The sequence below is a fragment of the Rhinichthys klamathensis genome, unplaced genomic scaffold, assembly GCF_029890125.1.
Source record: "Rhinichthys klamathensis goyatoka isolate OS25496 unplaced genomic scaffold, OSU_Roscu_1.1 h1tg001107l_1, whole genome shotgun sequence".
Taxonomy (NCBI): Eukaryota; Metazoa; Chordata; class Actinopteri; order Cypriniformes; family Leuciscidae; genus Rhinichthys; species Rhinichthys klamathensis.
In genome coordinates this window covers 41,480-62,500 of record NW_026607346.1, presented here as the reverse complement: position 1 = coordinate 62,500, position 21,021 = coordinate 41,480, and the positions used below count along the sequence as shown (strand labels likewise).

Here is a 21,021-nt window from a genome sequence, read left to right as displayed (position 1 = left end):
ATTAGTTACTGCAAAAATCAGTATTGTATCTGGTTGGTATTGAAAATTCAATGTTTAATTTGAAGTAAAATGCGATATCCGCCGTGTTATTCTGTCATGTTTTCTCCCTTTCTTTCCAAACCGCGACAAACGCCAGTCTCCCTTCTCTGCAGATATATCCGCTCTCAACCAATCACAACGCACCATTCCACTCTCAACCAATCACAACGCACCATTCCACGCAATGTAAACAGTAACGGCAGCGCCTTACATACACCCGGCTTCCTAGTTTTTCTGATCTATTTTGTACTTTAGATCAACAAACAAACAAAAAAATGAATGATTTTGGCGGCATTGATGAACCTGTGGTTGTTTCTGCGGTGGGTGAGAAACGTAAGGCATCGAAATCGAATCATTTACGTGAGGAGATTAAGAAGATGAGGCACTCGGGAGGAGGAATAATGTTTTCAATCTTCTTTACAGTTCTTAATAAAAATATTATACTAATAAACTTACGTTGTTGTGTATTTTCAACAGTTTCAATATGAAAAAAAAAACTTTTATATTGATTCAATGGATTAATTGCATTTTTAATAAAAAAAAAATGGATTTATTGCATTTTGGGGGAAAAAAATAATCCGTTTTTATAATAAATCTTTGAAAATCAAAACCTGGATTTAATTTTTGTTTTGTTATTATGACCTACAAATGCTATGTGAAAGTTTGAAACAGAAAATAGTGGTTTTCATCTTTCCACTTTCTTGGTAAAGAAAACACATTTTTACTCAAATTAATCTAAATGGATTTATTGCGTTTTGGAACCAAACTCTTCAAATAATAGTTGAAAAACTTAAACTAAATGACAATTACAAATGTTGCCTTAGTTGGGAATCACCTGAAATAAGTTTAAGTTGAAGCACTAAAAATTGTAACTGGAAATAAATAAAAACTAAAACTGAAATAAACATGAATCGTCTCATTAAGGCACATTTCCCAATATTAATAATAATATTAAACATATAAGCAAAATGGCGAAAGCACATAACGAAATGACTTTTTAAATTAAACTAAAATTAACATAAAAGCAAAAGCAAATTCTAAATGTTAATAAAACTAAAGTAAAAAAAGTCAATACAATATGGACATACACAATCTTTTCTTGACACATATATTAAAGTTCTTTAAATTGGTTTTGGAGTACCCAGAGAAATATTTTGATTTTATCAAAAAAAAAAAAAAAAAAAATCCTTTTATTTTTCAATTTAAAACCAGAAGCAAATGATGCTCTGATGTGCAACACTTCTGTGAAACGCATCTCTTCTGGGATATTTCTGTTGGCGAATCTGAGACATTGTTGAGATCTCTGAGACTATGGTGTGTTTTTCTCTGGAGACACATCTGAGAAACTGAACTGCAATATTCATCCACATGATATCAGATCAACATTGGGATCTTGTAAAATCACTTCGGTCGCAAATTGAATTATGAAGATGAAAAGAGCAAGAGATACTGACTGGAGGCATGATCAACCCAAGGCTTCCACCACTGCTTCCTTTGGCCTTTCTTCTTCTCTTTACTGGCCTCTCCTGTGATGTAGAAACATTGTTCCATGAACACACACACACACACACACACACACACATTTACTGTGAGGTCTGGTACAGCCGACAGTCCAATCAGATTTAGTACCTACTTTAGTTCTGTACTTTAGTACAGAACTAGTACCTAGTTACAGAGTACCTACTGTATGCGCGTTTCATGTGTTTTAGATTTGATTGCAATGCATTTAACGCCGCTGTTAAGCGCAGGCACTTGTGGAATTTACAAATGTTCAGTCAGACACTGATGTTGGACTAAAGTGTGTGTTTTGACAAAGATACACTCAAACATGTGTGTCGTACACACGTTTGAGTGTATCTTTGTCAAAATTTAAAAGACACATTTTTACTTTTGGTTTATGTGAATTAAATGCATTCTAGTTATTAATATATTTGGATTATATTTGGAACTTTCCAATTTGTGTGCCTTTGAATTACTAATATTATAATTAACTGGATACTGAATTATACATGTATTATTTGATCAATTTAATTCTGTTTATAGTATACTAAAAAAAACTATTTAGTACAGTATAATGAAAAACATACACCGCCATTCAATGTTTTTGAAATAAGTCTCTTCTGCTCACAAAGCTGCATTTATTTAATCAAAAATACAGTAAATATTGTGAAATATTATTGTAATGTAAATCATCTGTGTTCTATGTGAATATACAGTAAAGTGTAATTTATTCCTGTGATCAAAGCTGAATTTTCAGCATCATTACTCCAGTCTTCAGTGTCACATGATCCTTCAGAAATCACTCTAATATGAGGATCTGATGCTCAAGACACATTTATGATTATTATAAGTGTTGGAAACAGTTTTATATTTGTGTGGAAACTGTGATACATTTTATTTTCCAGGATTTTTTGATGAATAGAAAGTTCAAAAGAACAGCATTTATGTGAAATAGAGTCTTTTGTAACATTATAAATGTATTTACTGTCACTTTTGATGGATTAAATGCGTCTTTGGTGGGAAAAGTTGATTTCTAGAGTTCAGCAGTGATGATTCAAATGAAAATTTGAAAATGCTGATTATGTAAACATACCTTCATCTTCATCCTCTTCCTCCTTCACTACTGAGTGACTTTCCCCACTTTCCTGAGCCAAAGACAACATCCTCTCTTTCCCTCTCTTAAACTTCTGCTGTCGGCTTTTGATGCGGTCCATCCTGACAGAAACAGAGGAAAGGAGAGCATGGTTGGGCTTTTGCTTGAGTTGGCCTAATTTAGCTTTTCCCTTGAACACAATCAGAGTATAATTGAAGATAAAGAGGCAGAGAGTTTGAGAATGTGTCTTCATGCAAAGAAAACAGCCTGAGATAGCACTTTTTTTTGCTTGAATTAAAAAAAACCCATTATTTTCCTCATATTCTCCATTGTTGCGGCTCCTCTCTTCCCAGTCTGTCAGTAACGCTCTGTTTACTTCCTGTCTCTGTGAAGCCCCTCCTTCTGAAAAGCACACTGTGCTCTGATTGGTCGGCTGGAGCAGTGTGTTGTGATTGGTCGGGCGCTTCGAGTGTGTTTAGGAAATGTCCCGCCCCTTTCCATAACCGCCAGTTTAACACACTACTAACTAACTCAACCAGGCCCCGCCCCTTTATTCTGCGTATGAATTATTATAATGAGGAATATTGTGGCGTGTTCGTTCCCGGGAGAAACTCAAGACTACAATGGAGGCGTTTCAGGAGTTCAGGAACACTCATATAGAGAAGAACTCAGAGCTTTTTAATGCTCAAACAGCAACACTACACACTAAACACAGATGGAAAGAACATAATAGGTCCTCTAAGAACCAATAAGCAATACAGAATCTCACTGCATCCATAAGCACATGATTTCATCGGACTGTATGTAAAAGAATGCAGCGGTTGGCAGTGAACAATGAGACATTGTGAGTCCCACACTGAGCCGTTCATGAACTCACTGTCTCTTCAGTAGATCCATCGACGACTTCTCTTCTTCTATTCTGGCTTTGACCGCCTTCACTATGGTGGCCTGGAACAGCTCCGCTCCTCTGACAGAGAAACAATGAACAAACACACACACCACAGGCGGAATAACTCCCAGAGGCCATAATAATACAAATCATTACATTCTGAAATATTAAGCAGTTTCAAATAAGAGTCAAAATGTGCAGGAGCTTATTACAGTCAAACCTACATTTATTCAGACACATTTCTCACATCATCACAGTTTATTCGCTATAGTTTAGACAATGGTGATAAATAGGAGCAGAACTCAGTGGATATTTGACTGGTTTTGTCCGTCCTTCTGTTAGACTCTCACACATGAATTATGATGAATATCTGTCAGCTGTTAAATTTAACTACACAATTAGATAATACCAGTTTAGCTCAACCAGTGACCAAGCAATGCTTCATGTTGTTCAGTGTGTGTGTAAAAAGAGCATTAGCAGTTACAGAAAACACACTTCAGCAAAACATCATCAGCTCAAAGTGGAGGAATCATTTTTGCTCCTGAATGTGTATAAATGTCACTGGTAGTCACTGTATGAAGAATATTTGGGTATAATATAATAAAACTGCCCTGTCAATCATCCTGTCACCGTCAATCATCCTGTCACCGTAAACTGCCCTGTCAATCATCCTGTCACCGTAAACTGCCCTGTCAATCATCCTGTCACCGTAAACTGCCCTGTCAATCATCCTGTCACCGTAAACTGCCCTGTCAATCATCCTGTCACCGTAAACTGCCCTGTCAATCATCCTGTCACCGTAAACTGCCCTGTCAATCATCCTGTCACCGTACACTGCCCTGTCAATCATCCTGTCACCGTACACTGCCCTGTCAATCATCCTGTCACCGTACACTGCCCTGTCAATCATCCTGTCACCCTAAACTGCCCTGTCAATCATCCTGTCACCGTACACTGCCCTGTCAATCATCCTGTCACCGTAAACTGCCCTGTCAATCATCCTGTCACTGTACACTGCCCTGTCAATCATCCTGTCACCCTAAACTGCCCTGTCAATCATCCTGTCACCGTACACTGCCCTGTCAATCATCCTGTCACCGTACACTGCCCTGTCAATCATCCTGTCACCGTACACTGCCCTGTCAATCATCCTGTCACCGTACACTGCCCTGTCAATCATCCTGTCACCCTAAACTGCCCTGTCAATCATCCTGTCACCGTACACTGCCCTGTCAATCATCCTGTCACCGTAAACTGCCCTGTCAATCATCCTGTCACTGTACACTGCCCTGTCAATCATCCTGTCACCGTAAACTGCCCTGTCAATCATCCTGTCACCGTAAACTGCGCTGTCAATCATCCTGTCACCCTAAACTGCCCTGTCAATCATCCTGTCACCGTACACTGCCCTGTCAATCATCCTGTCACCGTACACTGCCCTGTCAATCATCCTGTCACCGTACACTGCCCTGTCAATCATCCTGTCACCGTACACTGCCCTGTCAATCATCCTGTCACCGTACACTGCCCTGTCAATCATCCTGTCACCCTAAACTGCCCTGTCAATCATCCTGTCACCGTACACTGCCCTGTCAATCATCCTGTCACCGTAAACTGCCCTGTCAATCATCCTGTCACTGTACACTGCCCTGTCAATCATCCTGTCACCGTAAACTGCCCTGTCAATCATCCTGTCACCGTACACTGCCCTGTCAATCATCCTGTCACCGTAAACTGCCCTGTCAATCATCTTTTACAGTTAAAATCCTCCATTCAATCTAATTTAATTTCCTACCGTTTCGGAGAGAAATGTAGTCGCACGTTCATCTGCAGTCGTGGGTCTTTAATGCGGAGACTCTCCTCATGGGTTTGCAATTTGAATATAATAATGCATTTAAAAGTGAATGGCTAAACGTATCTTTACAAAAGTTCACAATGCTGCAGATGCAATACAATGTGGACAACACTGAATAAATACATTTTCGTCAGGTTAGATACTGATAATTAATCACTCAAACCCCTTTATCTAAACCTCTCTACACAACCGCGGACTCGCGCGTCCTCCATGTCTGTAGTTTTTGAACACTTTTCACTCGTGTTTGTAGTTCTAACCGAATCCTCGGCCAACGCGCGATGGGTTGTGGGTAATATTAGCTGTTAGCGTGCGCATCGATCTGCACTTCGGATTCTGACCGGATATAGTAGACCATCCGGGTCTCTGTGGAACACTCATTGCAAAATACTACGATTTGGGACGTACTAATTCTTTTTTCGAATACTATTTAGGACAGATAGTGTGCGAACTGGGACGCAGCCTGTGTGTCGTACCTGGAGGCGAGGACCTGAGAGGACCGGATGTCGGCCACGACGTGCAGGAAGTAGTAGCTCATGAACACCCGTCTCTGCAGGAGGAGGAAAGCGAAGCAGATGCTGTCCCAGATGATCCCCGCCTCGTCACTCGGCAGCTCGCACTGTTTGTGTGCGTTCTGCTCCGCTGCGGGACACAGTACAATCATCACAACCTGATGCAAGCAAGATCTGTTATTAAAATTGATATTAATTAGCAGTCACCATCGCACACCTACAGGTGCGTGGGAGAATAGACCAAATAAGTCGGGGCAACAATCTAAAAATACAAGGAAAACCCGCACACTATCAATACTTGCAAACGAGTATCAAAATTTGAATAGCAACGTTTCAGTCTCATGACCTTCATGAGGCATATGAAATTATTATATATTAAAAAAAAATTATTATTATTATTAACAGGCACATTAAAAGCAGGGTTCCTGCACACTTTTGAAAGTCAAATTTAAGGCTTTTTAAGACCTTTTTAAGACCTTAAGAAATCAAAATTAATACCGTACATTAGGGCTGTGCAGTATTGACAAATATATCTTGATATTTTCAACGTTTTGTTGATAATAATTAGATGATATTTTACTGATTGTGTTTTTGTGCTGGTGCCATGGCTGGTTTAGGTCTGTTGTTGACAGCTGACTCACGAAGATATTCATATTTTTCATATTCTATGCAGTGGTCAGTTCACAGCAGTGACAGAAATTAATATTTTAATTAAGGGGCAATATTTGCCACCTTAAATAGATTTTTTCAGGGGCATTTTCACCTATATGGACATTTTTTCTAAACTTATTTAGAGTTATGCATCACCTTTAATGTCAAATACTATCATTCAAATTAAATTATACAGTAATTATACAATAATACTTAATTATATAATAATCATACAGTACCACTGTTACAGTCAAATTAAATCATTCAATCAAAATCCATCTTTGCAGTGCAGAGGTGACAGAAGCGGCATCAGAAGTGGCATTAATTTATTTACACTCCATTTACAACTGAATATATAAAGCTATGAGATATATATTTTTAAATCAATATTCAATATTTAAATATGAAATGATTTCTAATTTTAACATTTTATTTAAAGGGTACTTTAAATATGAAACCGCAGCGGCAAATCACTGTAATAAGTGAGTTGAGGGAGTCATTCATTCAACCGATTCGTTCAAACGGCTGATTCATTCGGGAAAGAAGCAAGTGATTCGTTCAAAACGCGGATTTCAGTCAAGAAATCATCGCTGTCGGTTGCATTGAGACTCTGCTACGGTTTCATTTTGAAATTATAGTCGGCGAAATAAAGGGAAAACAAACAATATTAACAATATTGTGTCTAAAAAGTAGTTTCAATGTTAACTTATTGTTAATTTAACAGTTGTATAACATAAATATCACACTTGGAATCGTGCACGGGAAAACGGCACTCTTTCTGATGTGATATTCCAATATAAGAACATAATATGATATAAATATAAGACAAAAACTAATTTGGGGACATAACAGTTACACTGCACACATCACGCAGTGAAAGCACGAGACAAATGCGATGTCAGCTCGCAGGGCCTCGTACATCGTTAAAACAATGATTACAATATCATAAAAGACAATACACATCGCACACCATACGCACATAAAGAATGAACTTACAACTGAACTGACATTTACGACCTTTCTTCTCCTTCTCTCCTCTCGCGTGCAGGAGACAGTTATGCTGCCGCGACTCGCGAGTGACGCGAAATGTCACGTGAACTAGCAAATCCACAAAGATAGAATAATAAATAAATAAAAATACGTACGCTAATTAGATAGTTTTAATTTGGAAAGCTTTTAGATATGTCTAAGTCAAAGTGTCATCTAAAATTTAAGACCTTTCATAAGTAAAAATAAGACTTTATAAGACTTTTTATGGTCTTAAATTTAACAAATCTAATTTAAGACTTTTTAAGGATCCGCGGGAACCCTGTAAAAGTGATATTAAAATGAGCTAATAATTAACCTTTATAAGCTTTTCAGCCATTTTCCTCAATCTGAGTGGTTAAAAACTTGGTGACTTTTTTTTTATATGCAATCTAATCAAACAAAAATCATGAGGACATTAAAAAAAATTTGTTTCAAAAAGCTTAGCCCTTAGAATTCATTACTACAATTAATTACATATTGTAAAAACAGTGAGTTAAAGTGCCACTATTTTAAACGTTCCTACCTTTGTTTTGTTTTCTCCAACTACAAGTTTACATGCATCCAAGGTCAAACTTTTATAATAATACACATTGCAGCATCAGCTCAGTGTCTGAAACGGTTCGATCAAAGATTCAGTCTCTCTAAGCCCCGCCTCTCTGAGAGCTGCTCAGCTCTGATTGGTCAGACGGCCCAGTCTGTTGTGATTGGTCGACTGCTTACAGCACGTGTCAGAAACCAAACGCTCATTATCATATCTGAGTCTCAGCTCTTGATCACAGTGATGTGAACAGTGACGATGGCGAGGGTTTTACCGCATCAATCTCAGAAAACAGCGTCTTCTCGACACGAACAACACGAGCCGAACTCTTCCAGTCTCAGATACACTACAGTGTTTGAGGGCGGGGCTAAGAGACGCTGTTCAGCCAATCACGACCACAGACGGGCATTATGCAAACTGGTTGAGAAGTGAGGAAGTGAGACTGGATTACTGACGACTCGTTTTAGTTCAGAATCACTTCTTTCTTTTAGGAGACAATAACTCCATTTATCTGCACTTTGACCTTTGCAGAGCTTTAACATTCACAATCAGCTGCATTACACACTACATGACAGATAATATACACACAATAGGGGCACTTTAAAATGATTAATTAACATAATAATTTTAAAATTACATTGTATATATTTTTTTAGCTGTTTCACACATTTCAATCACATCCTATAAAGTGAGTCCAAAGGCGGCATTTTTATAATTTGTGTGTTATTTGTCATGCAAGGTTATTTTTAGTTTAGATTTCACAGTTGCAATTAGATTTCACAGTTTTCAGCATAAAAACGTGGGATTTGTGGCACCGAAAAGTCATGGGACACAAAAGTGTACAACGAATGTTGAAAGTGAGCATTCAATTTCTTGAACCAAAGAGGAAATGAAAGCATAACTTACGTTTTGAATATCCTTTTATAGTGCAAGCCAGACTGAACAGCTGGATCAGCCAGCAGTGATTCGCCACCAGCGCTTTTATATATCCACACGCCGCTACCTGAGAGACGAGACAACCGAAACTACAATCACATCCAGCAAAAACATCATTTCTGTGTATCTCAAATGTTGGACGAACCTCTGTGAAAGAGAACATCGTTGTTTGTTAATGAGAAATAGTTTCCGTTTGTCACCCTTAAGTGTGTATTGAATTATTCATCAAATCCCACAAACACTTCTTTTCACTTCATTCACTCTGAATTCAGAGCATTTTAACAGAACGGCCCAGACGTAATCATTTATTTCAGTATTTACTACACCTTGAATGAACCAAATTTATGAGATACTGTCACGATTTGGTCTTGTCTGTCATGTTTTGGTTTGTTCATGTCATGTGATCCTGCCATGTGTCTTGTCATTGGTTAATCGTCTGTTCATTTTTTACATTAGTCTGTGTATTTAAGCCCTCATGTTTGCCATGTGTCCTTGTCAAGTTTTATTTCAATGTAATCTCTGTCGGTAAGCGTCATGTTATGGTTTTTGTTTTATGCTTTTGTTTCATGCTACGGCATGTTTTTGTTTTGTTTAATTGATAAATAAACTGCACTTGGGTTCTCTATACAACTTGCCTTCCGTGGATCTTTACAGATACTTACTGAGAGAATGTTTTTCATGGTGATCACAAACACGTTGTACGCTATGAGGAAGTCCCAGTAATGAAGGATGCTTTTGATTGGCTTCAGTAACAGCTCGCCTCCAAAAATCAGGAAGTAGAAGCATGCGACCAGGTACCCCATACAGAAGATGCTGATGCGTGTGGTGCCCGTGATGAAGATGATGGTCAGGACGAACCAGAAGAGGTAGCTGAACATGATCACCTTCAGCATATCCAAATACGACCTGCACAGATGAAACGTCCTTTTATAGATCATACTTATACATTATACAGTAGTCAACATTTGAAGAGGATCAAAAAAGTTCAAAGTTGTCCTAAGACAAGAACGGGTATTGTTTAAAATTCATGTATAACTTTAGGTTATGATCCACTTCAAATGTTGAATTCCCCTCATTCACTCGATTAATTTGCTCCGAATGAATATTGCTGGTGTCACAGGGCTTGTGTTTCGGCGTGGGATTGCGTGTATTGCGCATAATTTCACTCATTCCTGCAGATTTTGTGCTTGGACCCAAAGTATGCGCTCATAAAGCCATCTCTCAGAACTAAATTGAGTTATTTTTCACTGCTTATTGCGCTTAAACAGTGAAATACACACAAAATAATGCCAGTCTTGGTGAGTATTCACGTAAGCACAGTCAGTTATGTTTTAAGTGAATGTAAACAGTCGAGAAAGAAAACGCAGGTGTAACAGTATAATGGATCCGTGCATCAGGTCTTAAAGTGACAGCAGCCTAATATTCCTGCTGCCAAATTATGAGATGATATTAAAAATATCTATATGGCAGTTCCTAATGGTATCAATGTCAAAATTGTGGCCAGTGAAAATGTTGTTAGTAACTTTGGAAAACCACTGGTGAGCAAAAAAGTTAATGTCAAACCCTGATGATAATGATAAATATTTCTTGAGCATCAGATCCTCATATTAGAGTGATTTCTGAAGAATCATGTGACACTGAAGACTGGAGTAATGATGCTGAAAATTCAGTTTTGATCACAGGAATAAATTACACTTTACTTCCAATATATTCACATAGAATCAGCCATTTTAAATAGCAATAATATTTTGATATTTTTTGGCATAACTAATTTGGTGCGATATGATGATATTTGCAAGGTGAGGCCGTTATTGGCCATTTTATCTCTGACCTACAGTCCTGTTATGAACATTTTGAAAGTAACAGCAGTCCTGGTTCCCTCAGAACTACACATATCAAATTAGCTGGTTATTTTGATTTACTATTGGAATATGCAACTATAGTAATAAAGATAATGATGAAGAAGTGGAAAAACTGGCCGCACTTGTGATATCCTCTAAATATGATCAGAGCAGCAGACAGGCATCATTAAGAGCAGAAAATCTCCAGATTTCTTCATCGCCATCATCATTTCTAATTGTTTGAACTGGCTGAAGATCACTACAGCTGATGGATCACTTGAGCAGAGATAAATTGTGTTGTCCTGATCTAGAATCACTATTCATCGTCTCGTTTTACTCTACAATATCAAGCAGAGGAAGCTCAGCTGGTCCTCAGACTACAATCTAACTTGAAAAAGTAATGATGCAATTACAATTGAAGTGTATTTTGGGTCATATCGGATGGCAGTAAAAGTAATAAGAGTATTAGAGTTGCTTTATGTTTTAACTTTCTTGAGTTCCCCATTTAACAACATAATTACATGCAGCTTCATAATGCCATTCTCATGAAGATTAGGCAAGATCATCTCACGTAAACACAACACTTCATATCATATTCAATAAACAAAGCTGTAAGTCAGTCACATTTTTGGGGCGCTGAAGAAACCGAGTTCATGTTGACAAAGTTGTGCTACATGAATATAATGTAGGTTAAAAACATCTAAAAGATATTTTAGGCGTGTAACTGAATAATCCAGTAAACCATAGAAATGTGTTTTGCATTGGACGCAAGTAGATTAAAACAGTGTCCAGTTTTATGCTGTACATGTGTGAATAATGCAGTAAAAATAACCACAATCCTTAGCAAATAATCAGAATAATGAAAATTGCATGTAAATGGGAGTGAAGAGGTTGGTAATGTAAACATCTAACTGCAATTAATCCTTGCTCTAAATACTGGAAATAATCACATTATTAGAGCATATGTAAATGTACTCAATATCTAAAGCCATTTCCACCAGTTATTCTGCTGTAATTATGACAAAGCTGGGTTTTTGTAATAGAAACTGGGAGTGTTGAAAAATTAACTATGTTCTAGAATAAAGACAATAGTTGGGAGGGAGGAGGGAGGGGTAAAATAAATATGGTGTGTTTTTTCAGCATTTTATTTCAGTTATATTATTTCAATATAACTTTTTTTTTGTCATTCTGTGGCGCTTTTTTGCAAAGCAATGATGTTGGTTAAAAGCACAAGGAATACAAATCCGTAATGTTATGTTTGATTTGAAATGGACCTTTTAAAGTATTTCAAAACATCAAAAAAAGTATAATAAATATAATTATGGAATATAATTATGAATATAGACATGTATTTGTGAGATCAGGTGGTAGGGGACGGTCTGACCTGCAGTGGATGAAGTCGGGCACAGGGTTGTGTTGGCTGAAGCTGGCGGCGTCCAGGTCTCGACAGATCTCCACATTGTCGCCGGCCAGCATCTGCACGGGCGTCACACACTCCTCCTCGAACACACGGCCCTGCAGCGACGCGCACAGCAGCAGCAAGAAGTCGTCTACACACAGAACCACAGATAAACCAGAGCAAGAAGTCGTCTAAACACAGAACCACAGTTAAAACCACAGCAAGAAGTCGTCTACACACAGAACCACAGATACACCACAGCAAGAAGTCGTCTACACACAGAACCACAGATAAACCACAGCAAGAAGTCGTCTACACACAGAACCACAGATAAACCAGAGCAAGAAGTCGTCTAAACACAGAACCACAGTTAAAACCACAGCAAGAAGTCGTCTACACACAGAACCACAGATACACCACAGCAAGAAGTCGTCTACACACAGAACCACAGTTAAACCACAGCAAGAAGTCGTCTACACACAGAACCACAGATAAACCACAGCAAGAAGTCGTCTACACACAGAACCACAATTAAACCACAGCAAGAAGTCGTCTACACACAGAACCACAGTTAAACCACAGCAAGAAGTCGTCTACACACAGAACCACAGATAAACCACAGCAAGAAGTCGTCTAAACACAGAACCACAGTTAAAACCACAGCAAGAAGTCGTCTACACACAGAACCACAGTTAAACCACAGCTAGAAGTCGTCTACACACAGAACCACAGTTAAACCACAGCAAGAAGTCGTCTACACACAGAACCACAGTTAAACCACAGCAAGAAGTCGTCTACACACAGACCCACAGTTAAACCACAGCAAGAAGTCGTCTACACACAGAACCACAGTTAGACCAGAGCAAGAAGTCGTCTACACACAGAACCACAGATAAACCACAGCAAGAAGTCGTCTACACACAGAACCACAGTTAGACCACAGCTAGAAGTCGTCTACACACAGAACCACAGTTAAACCACAGCAAGAAGTCGTCTACACACAGAACCACAGTTAAACCAGAGCAAGAAGTCGTCTACACACAGAACCACAGATAAACCACAGCAAGAAGTCGTCTACACACAGAACCACAGTTAAACCAGAGCAAGAAGTCGTCTACACACAGAACCACAGATAAACCACAGCAAGAAGTCGTCTACACACAGAACCACAGTTAAACCACAGCAAGAAGTCGTCTACACACAGAACCACAGATAAACCACAGCTAGAAGTCGTCTACACACAGAACCACAGTTAAACCACAGCAAGAAGTCGTCTACACACAGAACCACAGATAAACCACAGCAAGAAGTCGTCTACACACAGAACCACAGTTAAACCACAGCAAGAAGTCGTCTACACACAGAACCACAGTTAAACCAGAGCAAGAAGTCGTCTACACACAGAACCACAGATAAACCACAGCAAGAAGTCGTCTACACACAGAACCACAGATACACACCAGCAAGAAGTCGTCTACACACAGAACCACAGTTAAACCAGAGCAAGAAGTCGTCTACACACAGAACCACAGTTAAACCACAGCAAGAAGTCGTCTACACACAGAACCACCGTTAAACCACAGCAAGAAGTCGTCTACACACAGAACCACAGTTAAACCACAGCAAGAAGTCGTCTACACACAGAACCACAGTTAAACCACAGCAAGAAGTCGTCTACACACAGAACCACAGTTAAACCACAGCAAGAAGTCGTCTACACACAGAACCACAGTTAAACCACAGCAAGAAGTCGTCTACACACAGACCCACAGTTAAACCACAGCAAGAAGTCGTCTACACACAGAACCACAGTTAGACCAGAGCAAGAAGTCGTCTACACACAGAACCACAGTTAAACCACAGCAAGAAGTCGTCTACACACAGAACCACAGTTAAACCAGAGCAAGAAGTCGTCTACACACAGAACCACAGTTAAACCACAGCAAGAAGTCGTCTACACACAGAACCACAGATAAACCACAGCAAGAAGTCGTCTACACACAGAACCACAGTTAAACCACAGCTAGAAGTCGTCTACACACAGAACCACAGTTAAACCACAGCAAGAAGTCGTCTACACACAGAACCACAGTTAAACCACAGCAAGAAGTCGTCTACACACAGACCCACAGATAAACCACAGCAAGAAGTCGTCTACACACAGAACCACAGATAAACCACAGCAAGAAGTCGTCTACACACAGAACCACAGTTAAACCAGAGCAAGAAGTCGTCTACACACAGAACCACAGATAAACCACAGCAAGAAGTCGTCTACACACAGAACCACAGATACACACCAGCAAGAAGTCGTCTACACACAGAACCACAGTTACACACCCGCAAGAAGTCGTCTACACACAGAACCACAGTTACACACGAGCAAGAAGTCGTCTACACACAGAACCACAGTTAAACCACAGCAAGAAGTCGTCTACACACAGAACCACAGATAAACCAGAGCAAGAAGTCGTCTACACACAGAACCACAGATAAACCAGAGCAAGAAGTCGTCTACACACAGAACCACAGTTACACACCAGCAAGAAGTCGTCTACACACAGAACCACAGTTACACACGAGCAAGAAGTCGTCTACACACAGAACCACAGTTAAACCACAGCAAGAAGTCGTCTACACACAGAACCACAGATAAACCACAGCAAGAAGTCGTCTACACACAGAACCACAGTTACACACGAGCAAGAAGTCGTCTACACACAGAACCACAGTTAAACCACAGCAAGAAGTCGTCTACACACAAAACCACAGATAAACCACAGCAAGAAGTCGTCTACACACAGAACCACAGATAAACCAGAGCAAGAAGTCGTCTACACACAGAACCACAGTTACACACCAGCAAGAAGTCATCTACACACAGAACCACAGTTACACACGAGCAAGAAGTCGTCTACACACAGAACCACAGTTAAACCACAGCAAGAAGTCGTCTACACACAGAACCACAGTTACACACCAGCAAAAAGTCGTCTACACACAGAACCACAGTTAAACCACAGCAAGAAGTCGTCTACACACAGAACCACAGTTACACACCAGCAAGAAGTCGTCTACACACTGAACCACAGTTAGACCACAGCAAGAAGTCGTCTACACACAAAACCACAGTTACACACGAGCAAGAAGTCGTCTACACACAGAACCACAGTTAAACCAGAGCAAGAAGTCGTCTACACACAGAACCACAGTTAAACCACAGCTAGAAGTCGTCTACACACAGAACCACAGTTAAACCACAGCAAGAAGTCGTCTACACACAGAACCACAGTTAGACCACAGCTAGAAGTCGTCTACACACAGAACCACAGTTAAACCAGAGCAAGAAGTCGTCTACACACAGAACCACAGTTAAACCACAGCAAGAAGTCGTCTACACACAGAACCACAGATAAACCACAGCAAGAAGTCGTCTACACACAGAACCACAGTTAGACCACAGCAAGAAGTCGTCTACACACAGAACCACAGTTAGACCACAGCAAGAAGTCGTCTACACACAGAACCACAGTTAGACCACAGCTAGAAGTCGTCTACACACAGAACCACAGTTAAACCAGAGCAAGAAGTCGTCTACACACAGAACCACAGTTAAACCACAGCAAGAAGTCGTCTACACACAGAACCACAGATAAACCACAGCAAGAAGTCGTCTACACACAGAACCACAGTTAGACCACAGCAAGAAGTCGTCTACACACAGAACCACAGTTAGACCACAGCAAGAAGTCGTCTACACACAGAACCACAGATAAACCACATTAGAAGTCGTCTACACACAGAACCACAGATAAACCAGAGCAAGAAGTCGTCTACACACAGAACCACAGTTAAACCACAGCTAGAAGTCGTCTACACACAGAACCACAGTTAAACCAGAGCAAGAAGTCGTCTACACACAGAACCACAGTTAAACCACAGCAAGAAGTCGTCTACACACAGAACCACAGATAAACCACAGCAAGAAGTCGTCTACACACAGAACCACAGTTAGACCACAGCAAGAAGTCGTCTACACACAGAACCACAGATAAACCACAGCAAGAAGTCGTCTACATACAAAACCACAGTTAAACCAGAGCAAGAAGTCGTCTACACACAGAACCACAGATAAACCACAGCAAGAAGTCGTCTACACACAAAACCACAGATAAACCACAGCAAGAAGTCGTCTACACACAGAACCACAGTTACACACGAGCAAGAAGTCGTCTACACACAGAACCACAGTTAAACCACAGCAAGAAGTCGTCTACACACAGAACCACAGATAAACCACAGCAAGAAGTCGTCTACACACAGAACCACAGATAAACCAGAGCAAGAAGTCGTCTACACACAGAACCACAGATAAACCACAGCAAGAAGTCGTCTACACACAGAACCACAGTTACACACGAGCAAGAAGTCGTCTACACACAGAACCACAGATAAACCACAGCTAGAAGTCGTCTACACACAGAACCACAGATAAACCAGAGCAAGAAGTCGTCTACACACAGAACCACAGATAAACCACAGCAAGAAGTCGTCTACACACAGAACCACAGTTAAACCACAGCTAGAAGTCGTCTACACACAGAACCACAGTTAAACCACAGCTAGAAGTCGTCTACACACAGAACCACAGATAAACCACAGCAAGAAGTCGTCTACACACAGAACCACAGATAAACCACAGCTAGAAGTCGTCTACACACAGAACCACAGATAAACCACAGCAAGAAGTCGTCTACACACAGAACCACAGATAAACCAGAGCAAGAAGTCGTCTACACACAGAACCACAGTTAAACCAGAGCAAGAAGTCGTCTACACACAGAACCACAGTTAGACCACAGCAAGAAGTCGTCTACACACAGAACCACAGTTAAACCACAGCAAGAAGTCGTCTACACACAGACCCACAGATAAACCACAGCAAGAAGTCGTCTACACACAGACCCACAGATAAACCACAGCAAGAAGTCGTCTACACACAGAACCACAGTTAAACCACAGCAAGAAGTCGTCTACACACAGACCCACAGATAAACCACAGCAAGAAGTCGTCTACACACAGAACCACAGTTAAACCACAGCAAGAAGTCGTCTACACACAGAACCACAGATAAACCACAGCAAGAAGTCGTCTACACACAGAACCACAGTTAAACCACAGCTAGAAGTCGTCTACACACAGAACCACAGATAAACCACAGCAAGAAGTCGTCTACACACAGAACCACAGATAAACCACAGCTAGAAGTCGTCTACACACAGAACCACAGATAAACCAGAGCAAGAAGTCGTCTACACACAGAACCACAGTTAGACCACAGAAAGAAGTCGTCTACACACAGAACCACAGTTAGACCACAGCAAGAAGTCGTCTACACACAGAACCACAGTTAGACCACAGCAAGAAGTCGTCTACACACAGAACCACAGATAAACCACAGCAAGAAGTCGTCTACACACAGAACCACAGTTAAACCACAGCAAGAAGTCGTCTACACACAGAACCACAGTTAAACCACAGCAAGAAGTCGTCTACACACAGAACCACAGTTAAACCACAGCAAGAAGTCGTCTACACACAGAACCACAGATAAACCAGAGCAAGAAGTCATCTACACACAGAACCACAGATAAACCAGAGCAAGAAGTCGTCTACACACAGAACCACAGTTAAACCACAGCAAGAAGTCGTCTACACACAGAACCACAGTTAAACCACAGCAAGAAGTCGTCTACACACAGAACCACAGTTAAACCACAGCAAGAAGTTGTCTACACACAGAACCACAGATAAACCACAGCAAGAAGTCGTCTACACACAGAACCACAGTTAAACCACAGCTAGAAGTCGTCTACACACAGAACCACAGTTAAACCACAGCAAGAAGTCGTCTACACACAGAACCACAGTTAAACCACAGCAAGAAGTCGTCTACACACAGAACCACAGATAAACCACAGCAAGAAGTCGTCTACACACAGAACCACAGATAAACCACAGCAAGAAGTCGTCTACACACAGAACCACAGTTAAACCACAGCAAGAAGTCGTCTACACACAGAACCACAGTTAAACCACAGCAAGAAGTCGTCTACACACAGAACCACAGTTAAACCACAGCAAGAAGTCGTCTACACACAGAACCACAGATAAACCACAGCAAGAAGTCGTCTACACACAGAACCACAGTTAAACCACAGCAAGAAGTCGTCTACACACAGAACCACAGTTAAACCACAGCAAGAAGTCGTCTACACACAGAACCACAGTTAAACCACAGCAAGAAGTCGTCTACACACAGAACCACAGTTAAACCACAGCAAGAAGTCGTCTACACACAGAACCACAGTTAAACCACAGCAAGAAGTCGTCTACACACAGAACCACAGATAAACCACAGCAAGAAGTCGTCTACACACAGAACCACAGTTAAACCACAGCAAGAAGTCGTCTACACACAGAACCACAGTTAGACCACAGCAAGAAGTCGTCTACACACAGAACCACAGTTAAACCACAGCAAGAAGTCGTCTACACACAGAACCACAGTTAAACCACAGCAAGAAGTCGTCTACACACAGAACCACAGTTAAACCACAGCAAGAAGTCGTCTACACACAGAACCACAGTTAGACCAGAGCAAGAAGTCGTCTACACACAGAACCACAGTTAAACCACAGCAAGAAGTCGTCTACACACAGAACCACAGTTAAACCACAGCAAGAAGTCGTCTACACACAGAACCACAGATAAACCACAGCAAGAAGTCGTCTACACACAGAACCACAGTTAAACCACAGCAAGAAGTCGTCTACACACAGAACCACAGTTAAACCACAGCAAGAAGTCGTCTACACACAAAACCACAGTTAAACCACAGCAAGAAGTCGTCTACACACAGAACCACAGTTAAACCACAGCAAGAAGTCGTCTACACACAGAACCAGTTAAACCACAGCAAGAAGTCGTCTACACACAGAACCACAGATAAACCACAGCAAGAAGTCGTCTACACACAGAACCACAGTTAAACCACAGCTAGAAGTCGTCTACACACAGAACCACAGTTAAACCACAGCAAGAAGTCGTCTACACACAGAACCACAGTTAAACCACAGCAAGAAGTCGTCTACACACAGAACCACAGATAAACCACAGCAAGAAGTCGTCTACACACAGAACCACAGATAAACCACAGCAAGAAGTCGTCTACACACAGAACCACAGTTAAACCACAGCAAGAAGTCGTCTACACACAGAACCACAGTTAAACCACAGCAAGAAGTCGTCTACACACAGAACCACAGTTAAACCACAGCAAGAAGTCGTCTTCACACAGAACCACAGATAAACCACAGCAAGAAGTCGTCTACACACAGAACCACAGTTAAACCACAGCAAGAAGTCGTCTACACACAGAACCACAGTTAAACCACAGCAAGAAGTCGTCTACACACAGAACCACAGATAAACCACAGCAAGAAGTCGTCTACACACAGAACCACAGTTAAACCACAGCAAGAAGTCGTCTACACACAGAACCACAGATAAACCACAGCAAGAAGTCGTCTACACACAGAACCACAGTTAAACCACAGCAAGAAGTCGTCTACACACAGAACCACAGTTAGACCACAGCAAGAAGTCGTCTACACACAGAACCACAGTTAAACCACAGCAAGAAGTCGTCTACACACAGAACCACAGTTAAACCACAGCAAGAAGTCGTCTACACACAGAACCACAGTTAAACCACAGCAAGAAGTCGTCTACACACAGAACCACAGTTAAACCACAGCAAGAAGTCGTCTACACACAGAACCACAGTTAGACCAGAGCAAGAAGTCGTCTACACACAGAACCACAGTTAAACCACAGCAAGAAGTCGTCTACACACAGAACCACAGTTAAACCACAGCAAGAAGTCGTCTACACACAGAACCACAGTTAAACCAGAGCAAGAAGTCGTCTACACACAGAACCACAGTTAAACCACAGCAAGAAGTCGTCTACACACAGAACCACAGTTAAACCACAGCAAGAAGTCGTCTACACACTAGTGTTGCACGGTGCACCGATACTTCAAAAGTATCGCGATACTCGGAAATTAAAAACTTCACGATACCTAAATTTATTAGTATCGATACTTATAAGAATGACCGCGTTCCAGATTTGTAAGAGAGTATTGCATGTTGGTGTGTGCAACGCACGCTTCCAGTGCCTCCCTATGGACGTCTGTGTTTTTCTCCTCATGCGCGTGTGACAGGGCGCGTGAACTGAACGAGCAGAGAGAGAGAGAGAGAGAGTGAGCGAGCCCCGGTCGCGCGCGCGCACTCTCTCTCTCTCTCTGCGGAGCCAGGCGAAAGTATAAACAAGGCTTCACCGTCTCAAAACTAAGCGCTGTCTTGCTCTCTCTCTCTCCCTCGCACATATTAATCAAAATAATTCGACACGATGGTAAGGTCGGGAGACTAAAGTTTCATGTGGAGCATTCGGAGTTTTTTTTTTTTTTTTCTGAATTACCGCTGGGTGTAAATTGTGGTAAAATACGTTGCCTTATCTTCTCTGAATCGTTCCGCACATTCAGCTGACATAAACCACACTTTAAATAAACGAAAAAAACTATCCAGTCATGAAATGTTTTCTGTGATGACAGTGGGATGTAACCGCCTGGATAATCACACAATTAACGCGCACACGTCCGATAATGACACGTCCAA

The 21,021-nt window shown here is 40.9% G+C and overlaps 1 protein-coding gene across 1 annotated transcript in view; it reads right to left on the bottom strand.

The window, feature by feature from the left end:
• LOC130079528 (piezo-type mechanosensitive ion channel component 2-like) overlaps positions 1-21,021 on the bottom strand; it is a gene marked incomplete at both ends in the record, with an annotated part of 101,936 nt that overhangs the window by 42,444 nt on the left and 38,471 nt on the right. The window contains 7 exons of the mRNA XM_056244807.1: positions 1,494-1,565; positions 2,633-2,754; positions 3,510-3,599; positions 5,850-6,015; positions 9,010-9,106; positions 9,702-9,945; positions 12,265-12,430. Of these exons, the coding sequence (XP_056100782.1) occupies positions 1,494-1,565; positions 2,633-2,754; positions 3,510-3,599; positions 5,850-6,015; positions 9,010-9,106; positions 9,702-9,945; positions 12,265-12,430 (957 nt within the window). The remainder of the gene's footprint in view (positions 1-1,493; positions 1,566-2,632; positions 2,755-3,509; positions 3,600-5,849; positions 6,016-9,009; positions 9,107-9,701; positions 9,946-12,264; positions 12,431-21,021) is intronic.